General features: G+C 46.7%; 1 protein-coding gene across 2 annotated transcripts; it reads left to right on the top strand.

Moving 5' to 3' along the window:
- Window positions 1-1938: 1938 nt before the first annotated feature.
- Window positions 1939-10953, top strand: Cenpa (centromere protein A). Of its 2 annotated transcripts, none has more exons than XM_021635454.2 (5): window positions 1939-2252; window positions 7674-7771; window positions 8384-8461; window positions 8722-8876; window positions 10128-10953. In XM_021635454.2, exons 1-4 carry the CDS (start codon window positions 2093-2095, stop codon window positions 8854-8856), a joined length of 471 nt encoding a protein of 156 aa, XP_021491129.1. In that variant the 5' UTR covers window positions 1939-2092; the 3' UTR covers window positions 8857-8876; window positions 10128-10953. The 2 variants fall into 2 exon arrangements, with proteins under 2 accessions (XP_021491129.1, XP_021491128.1); XM_021635453.2 differs by having other exon boundaries at window positions 1941-2252; window positions 9979-10953.
- Window positions 10954-22359: the final 11406 nt, after the last annotated feature.

The raw sequence follows: 22359 nt of genomic DNA, 5'->3' as shown, positions 1-22359 counted from the left end.
AAGGGCTGTCTAAAGCAGAGTTCCTAACTGAAGCTTGTCTCTGTCTAATTAGCAGTTGCTGAGGATTTCTCCCGTCCTCGTTGACTTGGATAACTGGAGGTATGAGGCGGGATCATCATCTGTGATTTGACTATAAGGACCTTTTTTTCTCTCCTCTCTTTTTTATTTTAAGTATAAAATTTTGATGTACTAAGAACATACATAGAGCTGGGTGTGGTGGTGCACGCTCTTAATCCCAGCACTTGGGAAGGCAGAGGCAGGCAGATCTCTGTGAGTTCAAGGCCAGCCTGGACTGCAAAGCAAGTCCAGGACAGCCAAGGCTGTATCAAAAAGAAAAAAAAGAAAAAGAAAAGAAAGAAAGAACATATATGGTATATGACCATCAGTCTCTGGAACTGCTTTCACTTCCCAGTCAGAAACTGTCTGTAAACAATAGCTCCCTTACCCATCCTGCCAGCTCCTAGCAAACACCATACTATTTTATGTCTATCTCAATGAATTTTACCACTCTTGGAATCTGCCTCGTGTCAGTGGAATCACGGACTAGTGATCTTTTTTGTGACTAGCTTATGTCACTTAGCATGTTGGTTTCAAGGTTCATCCATGTGGCATATCTCAGAAATTCCCTTTTTAAGGTGAACAATGCACCATTGTATATTCATTTCCTTTATTCATTTGCTGATGGACAGGTACTTTTCACTGTCTGGTTATTAGTAAAACTGCTGTGAGCGTGAGCATACCTATATCTGCTGAAATCCCTGCTTCTAGTTCTCTTGGATATCTAACATGGACTTCCGGACCATATATTTATTCTGTGTTTAAATTTTGTGTCTGTGGGTAGCATTCTGGGAACTGGATACACAACCTTGTGTATGAGGTCCATGCATTGCCATTGAGCCGTCATCAGTCTTTGGTTGGAAGGTTGGTTGGTTGGAGCACACCCCCCCCAAAAAAAAATCTCACTACATAGCTCTGACTAGCCTCGGAATCACTATGTAGTTAGGCTGCCCCTGAACTTGTAATAAACCTGCTTCTACCTCCCAAGTGCTGGGGTTACAGGAACTCACAGATGAAGTCAGAGTGCCTATGGCCCAGTCATTTCCCAGAGTCCCCACCCCTGGACACTGCCGCTCCTGGGGACAGCAAGCGGCCCTCCAGCTTTTGGAGGACATTTCAGATTCGAACCGTGACACATTTGCGTAGCAGCTGCACCATTTCACACCACCTACCCCAATGCTGCACCAGGCTTCTATGAAACCACTGATTATGTAAGTATTTTCCTGATTAGACTCCACGTTCGTGGTAGAACATTAAAAAACAACAACAACAAACTCAAGCAAAATGACGAAATTGAAATTCTCTATATTCTAATTACGGAGACATGACCTGTATTCCTATTACTCCCAGGGAAAAGCCGGCTTCTCTCGGCCAGCTCCGTCATTGTGTTCGACAGCATGGTCCAAGAATAGTACTGGCGCCTGCCCTGCCTGGACCTTGTCCTCAGCTCCCATCGCCCTGGCTGTCCCCACTACCCTATCTTCTGAAAAGTTCACGCAGTTAATCTTCGGCTTCAGGTTTGCCGGTTGCTCTCGGGAAGGTCACGGGTGCCGTGCGGAGCGGTCACACTCTTGGGCATGCCGTTTCGGCATTTTTAAAGCCAGCCCAACGTTGATAGGAAAGCATGAAACATTTGAGGAAAACAAGCCCACCACGCGCAGCAGGACGGAACCGTCCCTTTCCCAGAGGGCGCCTCTGAAACCGAGTCCTGCCAGTCAGACACCGACAAGCAAAGGAAAGCCCCGCCTCCACCCGCTTCTCCAAGCACCCATTGGCTGACTCTGCATCCAGACCTTTAATCTCATTGGTCGATCCGGGTGTCGCTCTATGCCGGCGTTCCAGAGCCAGCCACTGAGAGTCGCGGAGTTGGGGATTTTAAAAATGCGGTGGGCGGGGCGGCTGGATGTTTGAACTGATGGCGGCGGAGCTCCGGCGTCCGTGAAGCCCGTGGTTGGCTCGCTCTCGCGTCCCGTTCTTGCCCCGAGACCCGGAAGCCTTAGCGGAGGCGGCGGAGCCCGGACCCTCGCGGCCAGCCATGGGCCCGCGCCGCAAAACGAGGACCCCGACGAGGCGGCCCTCCAGCCCGGTCCGCACGCCCTCGCGGCCGAGCCCGAGCCCGCGCCGCCAGCCGAGGACCCCGGCGAGGCGGCCCTCCAGCCCGGACCCCAGGCCCTCGCGATCGACCTCCCGTGTGGGTAAGCGGGGCCTGCCCTGAACCTCCGAGGCTGGTGCCGTGACCTCCCCGCCGGCCCGGGGAGTGTGTGTGTGTGTGTGTGTGTCTCGCTGTCTGTCTGAGTATGTGCTCCATGTGCTAGGATGCAGGCGACGGCCAGAGAGGGCGTCGGAACCCGGGGAGCCAGAGCTACAAGCCCTGTTAACTGCCGAGCCGGTTTTCCAACCCCAACTTTTCATCATCTTTGCAGCGCTAGAAATGGAACCCAGGACTCCAAGCTTGCTAGGCAAGGGCTCTGCTGTAGAACAACACCTTCCCAACCCGCTGTGCCTTTTTAATTTTGAGACAAGATCTCAGGGATCACTGGGTAGCCTTGGCTAGCTGGCCTGATAGCTGCTGTGTAGACCAGGCTAGCCTCGAGCTCACAGAGCTCTGCCTGCTTCTGCCTCGCCAGTGCTTGGATTGCACCACTACGTTCTGTTACTTGCTTAGGTATAGAGAGGCCCTAAGGGAACAGTGTGGTCATGTTTGTTGTGCTGCCAGAGCTGAAGGATGATGTTTGCTGTCGATTTCCTGAGAAGAAGAAGACTTCCATTACTCTTAGGGAAAAGTTTTACCTCAGATGGGCTCGCTTCTTATTGGCTATCCTACTGCCTTTGGTAGCCTTGCTTTTCCAGCTGTTTTGTGATTTTTTTTCCTCCCTCTTCCACATCTGTCCGCTTAAGCCCTCCCACCCACCCGCCTTGCCTAGATGTCCCCCTTCTTCTACCTGACTCTTGGACATACCTGTCTTTTACGTCTAAAGGGACTTTGTGTTGTCCTTGCTACCTGAACTTAGAACGCAACCCAAATGCCTTACGCTGGCAGAGGCAAAGTGCGCTAGTATTTACAATCCTGAGGAAGTTACTTGTGTTTCTTTAACGCCACCACCACGTTCCCTGTAGTCCTCGTTTCTCCGTCCTTTTCTTCATAGCTACTATCTGTTGAACGTCTTGAGGTACTTAAGAACTTACTTAAGTAAGTTCTGAACTCAGAACTTACTTCCGCCTCCTGGATTGCAGGCTGGTGCCCTCGCATTTAGCCATGCCTGGTAAGGCTCCACAGAATGTGCCTGTTTCCCCAGTTCTCCGCCACATTGCATTCAGCCCAGTCTGCTCCCGGTTCCCACAGTTGCTGCCCCTACTTCTGGTACACTCGAGTGACCGTCAGGACTGTCAGCAACTATCACAGTCATGCCTCCAAAAACATGGCAGCGCACACTTTGCCTGCCTGCCTCTGCCCCTGTGATCCCATGCCTGTGTCTTGTAAGCGCTGGTAAGAGTACATTGGCAACTCAGATCAGGATATCTTTTTCAGCAAGGTGAGAGCTAAAATCCCAGTGCTCTTGGCTAAGGCAAGAACAGGGTAAGCTGAAAGACAGTCTGGATTATACAGAAACTTTGTCTAAAAAAAAAAAAAAACCATATATATGTTTGTATATATATATATATATATATATATGTATGTATATATTCTGCCTTTCTGTGTGAACACTCTTTTTTTTTTTAAAAAAAAAAACAGTTTTATTATGTATACAGTATTCTGTCTGCAGGCCAGAAGAGGGCACCAGATCTCATTATAGGTGGTCATCAGCCATCATGTGGTTGCTGGGAATTGAACTTAGGACCTTTGGAAGAATAGCCAGGTGCTCTTAACCCCTGAGCCATCTCTTCAGCCCATGAACACTCTTAAGAGTTGTCAAACTTACACATCCAAGCTGACCTTGTGACTAGTACTCATTTTAGCCTCTTCATATCATCTTCTCCATTTTAACGAATAGTACAACCACCCAACTGTTCAAGCCAGAATCCTGGCAGGTGTTCTCTTCTCTTAACCCCACAAGTCCCAGCAATTCTGCCTTTGCACACTTGGTCTCCCCTCAGCCTCGTTCAAGCCACTGGCATTTCTTCTCCCCTCCTGCCCTCCCCTGCCACACACAGCAGAAACCTCCTCAACAGCCACTGCCCAACTCCCAGTTCTTGTCTTGCACAGCAACTGGAATGCTGCTTTTTTTAAGTAAAAAACAATTTGGGGAAGAGGGGTCTGGAGAGATGGCTCAGGTGAAGGGCACGGCTTGCTCTTCCAGAGGACCCAGGTTCAACGCCCAGTACCCACATAGCAGCTGACAACCCTCTGTACCTCCAGTTCTAGGGGATCCTTCCGGCCTCTGCAGGTACTGTACAAACAGACATACCTGTAGGCAAAACCCCCATGCACACAGAATAAAAGAAAACTATTTCTGGCATGACAGTGCCTGTCACGTACATATACCAGGCTAACCCCAAGCTCAACACACCCCTATCTCTGCCTTCCAGGTGTTGGAATTGTAGGTGAGTCTATGGGTCTGGCTGGGAAGATCTTTAGTATATAAGGCCTGCCTGAAATTCTTCACTGGCTCCCAACTACTTACGTTTGCTTTTGGAGTCACAGTTTCTGTGTGTTTGATTCCAGTTCTTTCCATGTTATTTCTGATAAGTTCCATTTCATAAGTGCTTGTTCTTACATCATGAATCTTTTTTAAAAACATTTATTTATTTATTTATTTATTTATTTATTTATTTATTATGCACACAGTGTTCCGCCTGCATGTGCACCCGCTCGCCAGAAGAGGCCAGATCTCATAGGTGGTTGTGAGCCACCATGTGGTTGCTGGGAATTGAACTCAGGATCTTTGGACGAGCAGCCAGTGCTCTTAACCTCTGAGCCATCTCTCCAGCCCCCATCATGAATCTTATAGCTCTCATCCTCCTCTTTATTTCTCAAAGTCTTTCTCTTTTGAGAGAGAATGCAGTCTCGCTGTGTAGCCCAGGCTAGCCCCTTACCTCTGCCCCTCAAGTGATCGGGTTGCAAGCCTGCAGCGCCACACCCAGTTCTCTCTGCTTTTCACCCTGAGGTATAGTTGGATTGTCGAGTTTGGCTCCTTTCTTTCGTGGGTCAGTCACGTCCTTTGGTGCTGTCTGGTTGCGTTGTCTCTGTTTTCTGTGAATGGCATGCCTGTTTGTTAAGGACAGCCTCCAGAGCCGGATCCGGCTGGTGGTGGGGAGAAGGCAGCGCCCTGTAGCTTATCTTGTAGTTATGGTCGTCGTATTGGCTTCGGCCGTCACCTGATACAAACCTAGTCACCCAGGAAGAGGGAACTTCAGCTGAGCAGTCCCTTCTGTCAGCCTGGCTGGCCTGTGTCTGTGAAGCATTTTCTTAATTGCTAATTGATGTAGAAGGGCCCAGTCCACTGTGGGCAGTGCCACCACCTCCCCAACCCTCCCACCCCGGGCAGGTGGGCTTGAGCTAAGAAAGCTAGGAGAGAGGGTCAGTAAGCAGCTTTCCCCCGTGGTGTCTGCCTCCAGGTCTCTGCCTTGAGCTCCCGCCCTGGCCTCTCCTGATGGTGGACTGTAACATGTAAGCCAAATAAACCCTTTCCTCCCCAGCTTGCTTTTGGTTATAGGGTTTATCGCAGCAACAGCAAACCAAGGTGGACCAGGGTCCTCCCTCTTTGTCTTCAATGTCCCCAGTCCCCGGAACACTGCTCTGTGTCCTTGGTCCACGATCCTGACTTCACCCATGAGTGAGTCTCCACCGCCACCCGCCTGGCCGGGGCCATCCCTGCCTTGTCTCCCCTCTTCTGTTGCCTTTGTCTCGCTCCTCACTGCCTGGGATAGAATCCTCTTTCCCGGCTGGACCTTGAAGGACTTTTCTGAAGCTAACTGCTCCTATTTTACAGTGCTAGGGATAGAACCCAGAGCCTTATGTGTGCAAGGCAAGAGCTCCTCCACCCACGGCCCACGCGTGTGCTTCTGTTTTCTTAATTGTCTAGCCAAGCTGTTCAATTAGTCAAGCATGCTCATTTTAATCAGTTATTGTTTACATTTGCTGTTATGCCGTTTACTTTTTTATTTTCACTCATTTATTGTATTTAATGTCTTGTTTATCTTAAGAACCGACACTTGAGTTGAATTTAACTCAGCTATCTTTTTTTTTTTTAAGTTAAGAGCATTGACTGCTCTTCCAGAGGACTAGGGTTTGATTCTCAGCATCTAGACAGTGGCTAACAACTACAGCCAGAAGACCTGCTCCCTCTCTGACGGCTGCAGGTGCCAGGCACACACATGGAGCAGGCAGAACACCTACTGGAACACAAAGATTTTGGTGGTGTTTAGTATTTATGTATGTGAGTGTGTTTCCTGCATATGTAGACATACATACATATATGTACATGAACACACATATATATCTGTGTGTATAAAAATACATACCAAAGAGATCGGAGGCAGGTGGCAGGGTGTTGGATTTGCTGGAATTGGAGTTAGATGGTTGCGAACCACCATATGGGTGCTGGGTACCAAACCTTGGTCCTCCTAACCAACAAGCCATCTCTCCAGCTCCAATGTTCATTTCTAATCATATGTATGAATACAGGTGTCCAATAAGACCAGTCATCAGTTCCCACTGGACCTAAAGTCACAGGAAAGTGGTTATAGGCACTGTGAGCTGACACGGGTGCCAGGAATCAAATTTGGATCCTGTGTGGGACTGGTATGCACTCTGACCACTGAGCTATCTCCAGATCTTAACTCATTTGGCATTCTTGTTTTCTACTAGATCTAATTCAGGCTATTCATTTGCCTCTGGTGCTGTCTGAGGCATATCTTTCAGGTTCTGAGACGGAAATTTTTAAATTTTTCATTTTAAGTAGTCTAATATCAGGTAAGTTTCTTTTTCAACACTAGAATGAGAAGCATTTTTTTCTTTGTCTGTGTTGTGGGGGAATTGAACCCATGGCTTCATGCAGTGCATGCTAACCAGGCACTTTATCAAAGAGCCACAGCTCCAGAGCAGAATGGTTTTATAATTTGTATTTTTATTTTCTAGTGAGAATTTGAATTTTTACCGAAGGCTGTGGCAAGCCTACATTCCTGACACTTCCAAGGGTCCGCCTTGGTTTCTAATGAGCGCTGACTGGCCAACTAGCTTTGCTTCCCAGAGCTCCAGGATAATCAAGACAAGGGATTTATACTAGATAGTCTCTAATTCCTTCCGGCTATTAAGAAGAAAGAAAAGGACCTAAAAACTGAAATAAAAATTCTCAGTCTAGTGGGAAGGACATGAGCTACATGAGTACTGTGGGGCCGGGCAGGAGGGGTCGCTGGAAAGGGACTAGGGCTTGAGAAAGGTTTTGTGGAAGTTAACTCACAAACCCAAAAGCTCCAACCGCAAACCGAATTCATTTAACGAGCATTTCTTAAGCACCCATCTGCCATTGCTGATGTCAGCAGAGAAGTCCCCGCTTCTCGGTGGAGTGCAGGTGCCTGTTGAAGTCTGTTGGTGTGAAGGTTTGTCTCAGCTGTGCTGCGGAGCGCCCACTTGTTTCCACTTGACTTTGCTTCCATGACCTAACTCTTTCACTCAGGTCTACAGAGGAGGCGGAGATTTCTGTGGCTTAAGGAAGTGAAGAACCTGCAGAAGAGCACAGACCTCTTGTTAAGGAAGAAACCTTTCAGCCTCGTTGTGAGTTCTTAGGATCTTTAGTCTGCCCTGGGTCACCTTTTTTTTCATTTTCTTTCTTTTTTTTTATAATTTATTTAATTTAATTATTTATGTGCATTAGTATGAAGGTGTCAGATCCCTTAAAACTGGACTTACAGACAGTTGTGGGGCTGTCATATGGGTGCTGGGAACTGAACCAGGGTTCTTTGGACGAGCAGACAGTGCTTAACCACTGAGCTACCTCTCCATCCTGGGCCACCTTTTCTGTAAGTCTCCCAAGCATGAGAGCCCTTCTGCTTCTCACTGACATGGCAGAAGGCCTGTCTCTAACCCTTTGGGGCGCTGTACATCCTCTGTTTTTATGATACTGATTTCTCCTCGCTACCTCTGACTGTTGTAGAACCTCTTGTCTGGTTTCTCGCCCTACCTTGGATTGCCTTTTCTCTTCACCACCCATAGGCTATGCTGGTTCCTAAGCTCCTGGGAGTCAGCACCTACTCTTAGCCAGGCCCTAAGATCAAAGGCCAAGAGATAACAGCAGAAGTGAGGATATATTAGATACTTGGTGAGGGACCATCTACTCTTTGGTCACTGTTCTGTTTCTCTTCTGTTCCCCATCCCACTCCTCCACAGGTAAGAGAAATATGTGGGAAATTCAGTCGTGGTGTGGATTTGTGTTGGCAAGCCCAGGCCTTGTTGGCCCTTCAAGAGGTAAGAAGGGGCAGGTTTGGATGAAGGCAGAGAGGAGGAAGAATATTCCAGAATTCCACAGGACTACTTGTGGAGTACCATAGGCTGTTTCTGGCCTCCTGAAGAGAGCAGCAACGTGTAACACGTGAAGGTTTGGAGAGGTCTGATGGGTGGCTACTGGGTTCACCCCAGCCTTTTCCTTCAGTCCTTTGAGTCAGGATATCTTCAAGAAAAGACCATGCAGGCCCTTCATCCATGCTAGTCTTCTCTCTCTGCCCCAGGCAGCCGAAGCGTTTCTAGTTCACCTCTTTGAAGACGCCTACCTCCTGTCCTTACATGCTGGCCGAGTCACTCTTTTCCCCAAGGACGTGCAGCTGACCAGGAGGATCCGAGGCATCGAGGGAGGGCTTGGCTGAGCTGGCAGTGTGCTGTGTCTGTAAGTCTTTCCTGCTCCTCAGAGGGCGCTGCTTGTTGCTGGGAGAGAAGATTGCTCTGATGTGGGGTGTCATCCATCCCCACTCCCTTATCATCTTACCTCTGGTCCCTAGGAAAGGTTTGGCCTTTCCCAACTGCTTGGGAGGTGTGCGTCCTGTCTCTTTGTACAACGTTAAAGTAAAAGCTGAGTGTAGAGGCTCATGCTTGTAACCCCAGGTCTTGGGAAGCCCAAACTGGAGGATAAGAATCTTAAGACCAATATGTGGCAGGAGCATGTCACTCAGGTGCCAGGTGGGATGCCAGCCAGCTCTACATAGGGAGAGGCTTTTTTATGAAAAGGGAAGCTGGGCTGGAGAGATGGCTCAGCAGTTAAGAGCACCAACTGCTCTTCCAGAGGACCTGGGTTCAATTCCCAGCACCCACATGGCAGTTTACAGCTTTCTGTAACTCCAGTATTATACACTCTCACACAGACATACATGCAGGCAAAACACCAAAATAACACATAAAATAAAAATAAATAAAACATTTTTTAAAGGTTTGGTTTTGGTTGGTTGGTTGGTTTGGGTTTTTGTTGTTGTTGTTGTTGTTGTTTTGGTTTGGTTTGGTTTGGGTTTGGTTTGGTTTTTTGAGACAGGGTTTCTCTGTGTAGCCTTGGTTGTCTTGTACTCACTTTATAGACCAGGCTGGCCTCAAACTCACAGAGATCCACCTGCCTCAGCCTCCTAGAGTGCTTGAATTACAGGTGTGCACCTCCGTGCCCAGTTTAAATAAAACATTTTTTTAAAAAATGAAGCTATGAGTTATGCTCCATATTTCTGACAGTAAGTCTTGCCATTCTTCAAGGACCAGATCCCACCCTCGTTTTTTAAATTTTTGTCATTGTTTTTGTTTTGAGACAGGGTCTCACTATATAACTCTGGCAGTCCTGGAACTGGCCTCAAACTCACAGAGATCTGTTTGCCTCTGACTCCCAAGTGCTGGGATTAAAGGTGTGCACCACTATGCCCAGCTTCAGATCCCCTAATTTTGAAAGAAAGGTTTTGTTTTATTTTGTTTGTATTTTAAACGCCTTGTCAGTAAATTTGATTCCTAAATTTCAGAGACAATACCCGGGACCTTCTAGAGGTGAAGCTAGACCAGTGGGGCCTGAGGAGCTGCCTGGTTTTTGCTGATTTTGAACAGCGCGGACACATTGCCCTTTAAACCTTCTTTCTAAAAGAGACGGCTGTGTGGCTTTTCCCTGTGACAGGAAGAAGAGACCACTCCCATATGTGCATGGACATGAGACCAAAGGTCAACTTTGATTTGTGAACTGCAGGATCGTGACTGTTCGAGGGTGTCAGACACATGAGATCTTCCATGTTATGAGGAAATATTGCTATTTTAATCTTTCTGTACTATGTGCATCTTTTACCATATGTGTATTTGTACTTTTATTTAAAATACGAGGGAGAAAAATGTGGGTAAAATTCCTGAATCTGTCATATAGAAAACGCTGCCAGTCCCGCCATACAAAAGCATGCCTTCCAGACCGAGCTCATCGTTGGCCTGTCAGCAAACATGCAGCTTTTCAGAACTCAAGCAGAATTGGATGCAAAGTCTTTTCTTCCTTCTCTTCAATGCTGGGGCTTCAATCCAAAATTTTGTACATGCCAAGCATAGACAGTAATGTTAAGCTACATCCGCAGCCTGAAATATATCTTTCTGGTTCTTACCAATAAATTCCTACCAGAGGCATTCAGAAAGTCTTGTAGAAGTGGACATTTTAGTCTTAGCTATAAGTCATATAAAATGTATATCATCTGGGGTTTTTTAATGTGTTTTTAGTATTTTTACAAGTTATTTTTAGCTTTTTTGGGGAGAAAATAAAAAAGAATTACTTAATGGAAAGATTGAAATAAGTTACTGTTGTAAGTGTAGATGTTATAAGCTTGTTTAATAAATATTAAGCACATTTTACACCATTTGAAACAATTGCAATGTAAACAAGAGAAGTGAGTGCTGCAGATTGGCCACTGATGAAAAACTTGCCCTTTTGTTGTCAATAAAAGCAGTGTAAGAGGTTTCCAGAAAAATGGGGCGTGTGCTACCTTTGGACTTGAGATGCTGAGGTGAAAATAGCAGTGAGCACAGACTGATGAAGCTGACTGAACTCAGCCCAAAGCAAAGTTCCAGGTTTCACCATTCAATAAACTTTACCCTTTGCAGAAATGTGCCAAGTGATTAGGACATGTGCCGCCATTCAAATAAAGCTCATCTGTGCTAGTTTTAGTATTGTTTTTTCAGGTGCTGAGCAGGATGAGTGTTCTCAGCACTGAGTGTCTACTACGTCCTGGTAACTATATGTAATGTTATTATTTATTCTAAGTTTTTTTAATTATTTAATTTTATGTGCATCAGGTCCCTTGGAATTGGCGTTATAGACAGTTGTGAGCTGCCATGTGAGTGCTGGGAATTGAACCCAGGTCCTTTGGAAGAGCAGGCAGTGCTCTTAACCACTGAGCCATCTCTCTAGCCCCAATTTATTCTAAGCTTTAAGAGCCTGTGTGAGGTTTCTTATTTATGTGTGTGCATGAGGAAGTCAGACAGTTGTCTGAGGTTCCTCCGGCGCCAGCTGGCGAGCCCCAGGGATCTACTGTCTCCATCTTCCCAGTGAGGGGATGCGACTGCTGGGCATTAAACTCGGGTCCTCGTGGCCAGAAGGCAGAAGGCGAGCTCTTTACTAACTGAGCCATCCCCCAGCCCATTGGTGTTGAGCTGTTTTGTTCTACCTCTGTTAGGATGTTGTGATTTGGTCTGAGATGTCCCCCCACTGCACATGTGTTGGGGGTTTGCGGATGCTTGGGTTGGCATGGCTGAAGGAGTAGCTTGTGGGCCGTGGGTTGGCCTTGCATCCTGGTTGATAGCCATACATACAGTGGTGAGCTGCTTCTGCCCCTCTGCCTTCCCTGCCGTGATGGTTATCTTCCGAGCCAAGAACCCAAGTAAGCCCTCCTCCTTAAGGTGCTCTGTCAGGTATGTGGCCAGAGTACAGTTAGCTAACATAACGCCCACTCCTCATTCGTCAGCTTGTTTGTGTGAGACAGGGTCCTGCTATGTAACCAGATTGTTCTTGAACTTGTGCTCTGTCTGCCTTCCGCGTGCCAGAATCACAGGAGTGGACCACCACCTGTGACTTCCCTCTCTACTAGGTGATCTCACCGCTCCTTCCTAACCTCCCGTTGAATTCATTTCTGCTTTCACATTTTTAATATCCAAATTCTTCCTTTTTTGACTGTTTCTTTTTTATATATAAAATGCCAGTTGGCACTCACTCAGTAAAACGTATTGCTGGAGGAGACAAAGTAAAGATCAGGAAGCTGCTGGTGTTCCAGACTCTCCCTCACTGTGGCTCTGTAGGAGTCACGGTCCTCACCACCACTGTGCCCTGTGCGGCACTTGCCGAATCTCCTCCTCACACCAAGCAGGCACCACGCTTGGCAGCAGAAGCCACCACCAAAAGCACGGCTAAGATAGCAAAGGAAGATGTCTGCTTTGTTCCTCCTCCTCTCCAGGCCCCACAAGCATCTCCCAGAACCTAATCAGAAGAACCTAATCAGAAGCAGGCAGAAGGGAGTCCGGGAATGTACCTGGCCAGCTTCTAGCCTCCTTCGTTAGAACTTCAAAGAGTTAGGATAGGGACTAACCCAGTAGAACCAGCAAGTAGCCCCTGTTTCATGAGCAATGCCATGTTAAGGTCATTACAATTTTCCGTGACTGGTTTTTGTTTCGCTTTGTAGTAACTGCGTGCTCCAAGTTTTGTGGGTTTTTTTGTTTTTGTTTTTCCTCCCTGTGGTTGCTCTCGTTTCTCTAAAGTTCTTCGGTAGCTAACAATATTTGCTTGAGGATGGAGACAAAAAGCTAATTGAGAGTTCTGAGTATGTGGCTGGGACTTACTGGGTCTGAACTCCTACAGAATGCAGAGGAGGCCTAGGGCCTAGATGGCTTTAAAAACTGATGCTCATATTGCAAAATCTATGTCCCTGGCTTTGGCCTCTGTTCATCCAGAGGCCCTCTACTAAATTATCTGAGGGGACACTGAGGAAAGGCAGCGTAGGAGAGAAGCTTGCAGGGGTTTGATTGCTGGTCACCCTGCAACCAGCCCTACCAAACCCTCATGGCTCCTACTGCAGAAGAATTTTTGTGGAATGGGCTGGCTCAGCTTCGGCCCTGCAGTCTTAGCTGCTGCTGAAATCAAGTGTCTATTTGTCTATCTGCTTCTTAACTTTCAAAAGTGCTGCTTTTGCCTCTGGTTCTCCCCGTCTTTGTGAGTTTGTGACGATTTCCTCAACTCCATACAGAATCCATGTTGGCAATTTTCTTTCTTGACATGATAACGCTGACTCCACGGCTTTCTGGGTTCTGTTTTTGCCGTTGAGATGTCACTCCAACCATTACTACTTGAAGCTAATACTATTTCCTTGATTTATCTTTTCTTCAAAGAGTTTTTTCTTGTTTCTGGTGTTCTGCAGTGTCATTATGTTGTTTCTAAATGCAGATTTCTTTTCATTTTGCTTGGTATTCATGGTTCTTGAATGTGGACTGATGTCTTTGCATGAGTTCTTACTCATTATGTCTTCAAATATCACCTCTCCCCAGTCTCTGTCCTCTTGCTCCAAATTTCCAATCACCTGCTTTTTTCCTTCAGGCTTCCCTGTGTCCTCTTGTCAGTGCGTTCATGTTATCTCTTCTGCACTACTTCCTAATTCATTGAGTTTTTCTTCAGCTATTCCCTATCTTTTAAACTCAGGCCTGTAAGAATATCAGGTTCTGACAAGGTGTTTATCCCCAATGATAACCACAGGTGTTACATTCTCTGCCATCTAACAGTCTTCCTGGAGAAAAGCCAACCAGGAGCCAAACAGCTCATGGTATGTTGGAGCAAAAGCAGGGTGTATTGGGGGTGGGGGGAGCTGGAGACTGAAAGCATGAATCCTGAGCCTTCAGCCAGCAGAGGGCACCATGCACCTCAAGATCAGGGGAGTGGCATGTATGGCTGAGGACCAAAGCAACAGTGGCTGACAGGATGTGGCTGTGGCTTCACAGGGCAGATACCAATTGCCCAGATACACATACTAACCCCAAGAACCCTACAACCCATTTTAAGGTCTTAAATGAAGCCAGTTCACAGTTATGTGACAAAGGAGCCACGTGTCATTCTTCTCAAAAGAGTTAGGCAACCATATAGTAGTCTAAATTCAGTAAACATAAGGTTTTAGAATCGTAATAGATGGACCTTCGAGGCTTTTTGCACCCAATTTTTATTAGGAATGAGGATAGCCTGTAATTCTAGCACTCAGGGAAGCAGAGGCAGGCAGATTACTGTGAGTTCAAGGCCAGCCTGGTCTATAAAGTGAGTCCAGGACAGCCAAGGTTACACAGACAAATCCTGTCTCTGGGATTTAAAAAAAGCGGGGGGGGGGGGGGGGCAGCAGCAGACGAATACAGCCCCAAAGAAAGGAAAAGCCTTTTGGCTGCAGTTGGCTGGATTTTGTAACAGTTTCTACTTGTGTGTTTGTCTTCCTAGCACAGGCCTCTTAGAGTGAACACTGAATGAACAGATGAGCAGGTGGATGGATGGGTGGATGGATGAATGATTTACAGCAAGGGCAGTATAAAACTCCAGGACTATTCAGTCCTACGTAGAGGGGAAGATGAGAGGAGCTGTAGCCGTGGAGGAATATGAAGACAATGCTGACGGAGACAGATGACAGTGCCCTAGCCATAAGGAAACAGTGAAAGTGGGGAGAGCCAAAACTGAACCAAGAAAGAAAGAAAATTACCCCATTTATGTTTCATTCACCCATACGGCATGTAAAATGAAAAAGAGTCACTGAGAGTTCTTGGAGAGAGAACATGGGATCTATACATATGGTCTACTTTCGTTTTAGTCTGGATAAGCTATTATTCGAGCAACATGCTACATAAGGCATCACACAATACAAAGCACCTAGGTACAGAACCTCTTATTTCTGATTTTTTACTTTTGGAGACACAGTCTTACTCTAATCCTAGATAACCTGGAACTCACTTTGTACCTCAAATGTGGTTCTGAATTTCAAAGAATTAACTCACAGGTGTGATCAATGATCATATTCACCAAGATGTAAAATTTCTCTAGTAAAGCATCTTCCATGTTTATGGGTTACTAAATATAAAAAATAAAAACCATCAATTACAGAGAACCATATGGAGAGGGTCCCAGATCGCAGCACAGAAGGAAGAATTGCTCCCGAGCATTCCTCACTGCACAGAATATCAGCAGGGAAAGCAGACCCATCCAAGGGAATGTATGTGCAGAGAGAGCCCGGTCTGTTTATCGGCTCACACTCACATACACCACCAGAGAACCGAAAACATGGCTCTGCTTTCGATGGCGTCCCCGTGCTTGCTTGCAGCTTTTCCATGGAAACGACAGCAAGGAACCAGGAGCAGCTAACGTCAAATTGGAGCCAGATTCTACCACAAAATGCAAGAGGCATTACAGTCAGTGCTTCGAATTAAAATCTGTTCTCAAGCACTTTCACAGAACCAAAGACCCTCAGTCTGAGGGCAAAGGCTGTCACCTTGCAAGCCTGACAATCTGCATCTGTCCTTTGACCTCAACATGCAGAACTGTGGCAAGTACACCTAAACCTCTCTCACCCACTCTACATGAGAGTAATAAATAACATTTATAATTAAGATAATTAAATACCCCAGCTTGGCAATATTCTCTGTGTCATTCAGTAGAGGCATATCCATGCCTGAGCCTCCTCTCCAATAACTTGCCAGGTCTCTGCCTGGATCTTTACTGCGGTGGTTCTCAAAGTTCCTAATGCTGCAACCCTTTAATACAGTTCTTCGTGTAGTGGTGACCCCCAACCATAAAATTATTTCATTCCTACTTCCATAACTGTAATTTTGCCACCATTATGATTTGTGAGCGACCATGTAGTTGCTGGGAATCGAACTTAGGACCTCTGGAGGAGCAGACAGTGCTCTTAACCTCTGAGCCATCTCTCCAGCCCTATACCCATATGTGAGCCATTGCCTTTGTAATGTAAATATATGATATTCAGGATATCTGATATGTGACCCCTGTGAAAAGTCATTCAGTCCCCAAAGGTCACGACCCAGAGGTTGAGAACCACGGTTCTATTGGCTGGGCGCTGCCTTATCCCCTTACAAGGTCATCTGTTCATCCACTATTTCTAACCTCTCCACTGAGACGCCACGGAACAGATCTCACCCCTGTCCGACATGACAAGCATCCCTATTCAGAACAACATGAGCCCTGTGACAGCTTCAATATCCTGCTATCCAGAGTGGCTGGAGAGAGAGGGCACAGGGCCTAAACAATCTCCCTCCCTATTTTAGGCACGGTTACTATTGCTGGGATCAAAAACCACAAGCAAAAGCAAATTGGAAAGGAAAGGGTTTGTTTGGTTTATGCTCCCAAAGCCATACTCTATCACTGACGGAAGTCAGGACCAGAACTCAGACAGGGCAAGAACCTGCAGGCAGGAGCTTAGGCAAAGGCTATGGAGGGGTGCTGCTTACTGGCTTGCTCCTCGTGGCTTGTTCAGCCTGCTGTCTTTCTTTCTTTCTTTTTTTTTTTTTTAATGCTTCTTTGTGAATATCACCTCATGACCCCAATCCCACTCATTTCCCCATCCCTCCATATCTACCCTCCACCCTTGCAGCCACCTCCAAAGAAGACAAAAAACTAACAAACAAAAAACCCCACTGTGGAAGCTGCCGTATGTCACAGTGTCATACAGTGTATACCCTTTTGCCCAAACAGTTTTACCTGCAAGTGTTCATTGCAATGAGTCATTGGTCTGGCTCAAGGAGGTCTCTGGTTTCTGCTGCACCATCAGTACCAGAGCCTCGCTGGAACTCACCTCCCATATCCTGTTGTTGCCCTGTGTTACGGAGGTCCCGCAGCTTTGGTTCTGCAGGATGGGTCATTTCACACACTCCATGCTCTAGCAGTTCACAGGTGGGGTAGATGTTGGAGGAGGCCAACCCAAAGCTCTGGGCCTGCGTGGTAGCTGGGTTGGCCAGCTCACCAGCTCTTCTGCGCCTACACCACAGGGGACAAGCTCTCCCACTTTGCCCACAGCCTGCTTTCTTACAGAACCCAGGACCCCATGCCTAGGAGTAGCCCCACTCACCATGGGCTGGGCTCTCCCACATCAATCACTAGTTAGGAAAATGCCCTACAGGCCTGCCAACAGCCCAATATTATTGCGGCATTTTGTCAACTGAGGCTCGCTCCTCTCCAGTGACTCTGTCAAGTTCACATAAAGCTAGGCAGCACACTTCCTCAGATCCCCAGCCATGGAGCCTCCTGCCATCAAGTCTTCCTTAATTACTCTCGTAGTTCCTAAGGACTTGGGCATTGGTGCATAACTCCTGACTCCTGTGAGAATGAGCAGGCCCAAAGCCCTCATGCCCACTAGAGGTTAGTACTAGAAGACACAGAGGATGCTGGGGACCTTCCCTGTGCCTCGCCCCTGCCCTGACACAGAGATCTGACTTTGAGGATACCTCTAAAATAGCCTCTTGGCCCTTGCTATGGATCAAAGTGTTCCCTAAAAGTCCGTTATGTTAAAGGCCTAATCCCAGTACCTTCAGAATGTGTCTATATTTGGGCATAGAGTCTTTAAAGCAGTTAAAGGAAAATGAGGTCATTAGTGTGGCTCCCAGCCCAATGGGATTGATGCCATTATAATGATAGGATTAATTAATGTAGATTATTAATTACTGCATAGTTAATTTATAAATGATATAACATCTTTATTATGAGATTGTCACGATGTGTATGATATAATTTGATTGTAGTTGCTGTCTTATCTACTCCTGTCCTCCACTCCGCTCTTTTCAAATAGTCCCCTTGAACTTTCATGCCTTAAAAGCACATATATTTGCCTTAAAAAGCATGTAATATTTGTCTTTCTGAGTCTGGCTTCTTCTGTTTAACATGATAATCTCCAGTTCTATATAGCTTCCTGAAAATTACATCATTTTATTTTCCTTGATACTTGAATGAAAATCCTCTTGTATGTTACTGCATTTTCTGTGTCCCTTCATCTGTTGATGGACTTACAGGAGGGTTCTAGAATGTGGCTACGTGAATAGTGCAGCGATAAACCCGGATGTGCGAGCGTCTTTGTGGTCTTGATGACTTAGAGTCCTTTTGAGCATATACTCAGGACTAGTATTGTCGGACCATATGGCAGTTCTATTTTTAGTGTATTTTTTGGAGGACCCTCCAGACTGATTTCCATCGTGACTGCATTCATTTACATTTTGACTAAGAGAATATAAGGATTCTGCACTAGCTCTCTTTCCTCCTCAGCATTTGTGTGTGTGTGTGTGTGTGTGTGTGTGACTTTATGTGTGTGTATCTTTATGTGTGTGTGTGTCGGTCCATGTCTATTTGTTTCAGTGTGTGTGCTTCTGTCTGTGTGTGTCTGTCTATCCATCTGTCTGTGTGTATGTATCTTGATGTTTGTATCTGTCCATGTCTATTTGGGTCCCTGTGTGTGTTTCTGTCTGCCTGTGTCTATCTGTCTCTGTGTGTGTCTGTTTGTCCCTCTTCTGTGTGTGTGTGATGTGTTTGTGTGTATGTGTCTGTGCTCATTCATGTCTATCTCTGTATTTCTATATGGATGCATGTGTGTGTATCTATATGTGTCTATCTGTGTCTGTCTGTCTGTTTCCTTGACAGTAGCTATTCTAACTGAGACAAAAACTCCTTATAGTCTTGCTTTGTATTCCCTGATGACCATGGATGATGACATGTTTTCAAGGAGAGGAAGGGTATTCAGAGCGAGAGGCAGACCATGAGATGACATGGGGTGAAATGGCCGCCTGCAAACCAAGGAGGTGCTTCAGGAGAGGCCAACCCTGATAACACCTTGACTCAGGCTTGCAGCTTTCAGCCCTGGACTTCTGCTTTATGTCAGAACTCTGCTTCTGCAGTCTCTCATTATGGCCGCCTCAGCAGACAATAGCTTTCCCTGCCACCAGAGCCTCTGTACTGTAGTGAAGCCATATGAAGTGTGCCCACAAAAATGGACCGTGGGCTGTCCAGAGCCCCTGTGTGGGGGGAAGGGAGAGGACGTGAAACACCTCCCCAGCAGCCATGAGGAGCAGCAGGAGGGCTGGCCCTGAGCCCCTGTGTGGAGGGAGTCCAGACTCTCAGAGGTTGTCTCACTGGAATGTACAGAGAAAGGATTCTGTATCCAATAAGAGAATTGTAGAACCTGGGACAAGAGACCAGAAATGACACTGCTTGACCCTAATTCCAGGGTGACAAAAAAACAGGACAATGGGGAGAAGGGGGCCAGGAGAAGGCTGGGGAGGCAAATGTGAGCAAAACACAGTGTGAAACTGGAAACTCAATTTTGTACTTTAATTTTTTAAAATTATAATCTAAAAATTCAAAGGGGGAGGGGGCAGCATCAGGCCACAGGAGAAAACCCAAATCCTCACACAGACGCTCACAGTGGCAGCAGGCATTAAGAAGTGGGAGAAGGCCCAGAGGCCGAGCACAAGAACCGAGACCCTTCTATGTTTCTAGGACTTTCGTGTGAGCTGATCCTCCTTTCTTCCCGATGACAGCTGGGACAGGATGTCAAGAGCTGCACTTTCCCCGGGAAATAATGAAGCACTTGAGTGAAAGGATGGGGCCCTGACTTTGACCCTGGAGCTTCATGACCCAGGCAAGGGCATCCCTTTTCTTACTGATGACAGACCTTCCCCATTGGAGCTGTGTCTTTGTGAGCTGAGTAATGGTACCCGCTTTCATCATTACTGTGGCGCTATAGGTCTGGAATCCCCAGAGTGTGAGTTAGTTACCTTAGGCCAATTCAAGTAGATCCAAGCCGCAGTGGTAATTACCAAGAAAAGTAGTGAGATGGCTCAGCAGGAAAAGGTGCTTGCCACCAAGCCTGGAAACCTGAATTCAAGCCTCAGCCTGCCCATGGTGGAAAGAGATCCCCTGACCTCCACACATCAAATATATATACCTCCCGCACATACATATATCTACGTACGAATTCGTAAGTAAATAAATAGTGTCAGAAAATATAACAGTTACCAGGAGAGGACAGCCCAGGATGGAGCAAGTAGCATGGTGACATAGGCAGGGTGTCCGCCTCAAATCGCCTTCACAGGGTTTCACGGTCACACCTGAGAGGTCACACAGGGATGCAGGGGACAAGAAGGAGGCCCGGCTCAGAACCTCAGCTCAGGGGTTTAAGCAGTTCCAAAAGGTTGTCAGTAGCTATTGAACAGGATTGGTCACCCTCAGCTGCAGAGTAGGGAGACTAATGTGCTGTGATGGCCGGAATTTACTTGCTGCCTTCATGCTGAGCACATCAAAGCACTCAAAATAATTTTTCCCAAACTTCTTAAAAAGAAGCCAAAAAGAAAATTCATCATCTACCTTCATCATCTATCTTCATCTACTACCTTCATCATCTACTAATTAACTTCATCTACTAACTACCTTCATCTACTAACTTCATCATCTACTAACTACCTTCATCTACTAACTACCTTCATCATATACTAACTACCTTCATTATCTAACTACCTTCACATACTAACTACCTTCATCATCTACTAACTACCTTCATCATCTAACTACCTTCATCTACTACCTTCATCATCTACTAACTACTTTCATCATCTACTAATTCCCTTCATCATCTAATAATTTACCTTCATCTACTAACTACTTTCATCATCCACTAACTACCTTCATCATCTACTAACTTACCTTCATCTACTAACCACCTTCATCTAATAACTACCTTCACCTACCTTCAGAGCCAGGCCCGTGAGGGCCAGAACAGCACTCAGACACGCTCTCTGAGCATCACCCACGTGCCTATTTCCTCCTTATCAAGATACTCAGTATTTCTCCTGTGTTCCCAACATCTTCCCCTCATCTGCTCCTTCAGGACTGTCCTATGCACGCACACGCACATGCACGCACACACACCCCTCCACCTCCCCCTGCCTTTGCCTCCTGGCTGCCCACAAGGACTTTCCTCCTTGTCCACACACATGCCCTGTCCCCTCCTCTCCCAACCTCTCAGCCTTCACACTTACTCCCCAGCTACTACCTGCTCTAAGTGAAACTAACCCCAGGCGTGCAATAGGTGCTCCTGCCCTGTGACGCCTGTGGGATGGCTCCAGCTTCCCTGGTCGCTCTTCTCCTGCTTGTGACACAAGGCAATCAATCCCCACGTTTCCTCTCTGTCCCTACTCACCTCCCGCGTATATTCTCCTGAGGTGTTTTTGTCACATTTCCTGGAGAAATGTAGAGAAATGTCTGTTTGCCCACATAGAGAGGGCAATGGTAGATCATTCCTTCCAGGTCCAGCTTGGGGAGCCAGGCTGGGTATTGGGGTTATGTGCAGGTGGGGCCTCGATAGCCACACCACTGTAAAAGTCAACTGTTTCTCTTTTGCGTTGTCGCTATTTGACTCTCAGGAAGGAAGCAGACTTAAGAAATGTGGTGAGAATTTTGGTTTCTTTGAAAAACACAGAAATAGAGGCTCACTGAGACTGAACCACAAACCAAAGAGCATGCATGGCTGAGACCCCCTACACATATGTAGCAGATGTGCAGCGTGGTCAATATGTGAGCCTCCTAACAATGGGACCAACTCTGTCTCCAACTCTGTTGCCAGCCACTGGATCCCTTCTCCCTAGCTGGGCTGCCTTGTCAGGCCCCAGTGGGAGAGGAGACTTAGTCCTCCTGAAACTTGAGGTGCCAGGATGGGTTGATACTGATTGAGGCCTCCCTTTCTCTAAGAGGAAGGAGAGGGGGAAGTGGAAATAGGGTGGCATGAGAGTGGGCCTAGAAGGGGGGGGGCTGGGAACAGGCTAAAAAGGTGATTAAATAAGAAAAAAAAAATCTTAAATATCGAAAAATACCCCAGAAATATTATGAGAATGTTTTTTTAATCCCTGATGTGGGGGTATGAGGCTGCTTTGAAGCAGCTGACCATAATTTGCCTCGTGGTCTGGAGGGGTCACAGTTTTGCCAGCTGCAGATAGTCTCTGCCAGTGTGTGATGTCTGAAATTCTGAGAACTTCTCAGAGGGCATATAAACATTAAGCTCCAACAGGTAGGGTAGCTGTTGGTGGTTAGGTACTGTCGGCTGCAGTTTGTTAAGGAAGATCAAACCTACCCCAAGGAGCTCAACACCCGTCATCGGCAGGAAGTAGTCTAACCATAACAGCGTGCCCTTTCCCTGTGCCCGTTTTTCTCTCCTATCTTGTGTTAGGGGCTTTGAAAGGGTGGAAGAAAAGGAGTGGAGAAAGGTGGAAGGGAAAGGAAGCCACAAAGTAGCCAACACTGGTTACAGAGTTCTCATAGAGGCCCCCTGAGCCTCCTCCAGGCTCTCCACACGAAGTGCAAACAGCCATGATTC

This window comes from Meriones unguiculatus, chromosome 1 (assembly GCF_030254825.1).
Source record: "Meriones unguiculatus strain TT.TT164.6M chromosome 1, Bangor_MerUng_6.1, whole genome shotgun sequence".
Classification (NCBI taxonomy): domain Eukaryota; kingdom Metazoa; phylum Chordata; class Mammalia; order Rodentia; family Muridae; genus Meriones; species Meriones unguiculatus.
This window is presented reverse-complemented; position numbering and strand designations above follow the sequence as displayed.

Coding starts and splice junctions, on each gene's coding strand:
- Cenpa (XM_021635454.2), top strand. CDS start 2,093: ATGGGCCCGCGCCGCAAAACGAGGACCCCGACGAGGCGGCCCTCCAGC. Junction 2,253..7,673: donor GCGATCGACCTCCCGTGTGG/GTAAGCGGGGCC, acceptor TCTTTCACTCAG/GTCTACAGAGGAGGCGGAGA. Junction 7,772..8,383: donor AGAAACCTTTCAGCCTCGTT/GTGAGTTCTTAG, acceptor ACTCCTCCACAG/GTAAGAGAAATATGTGGGAA.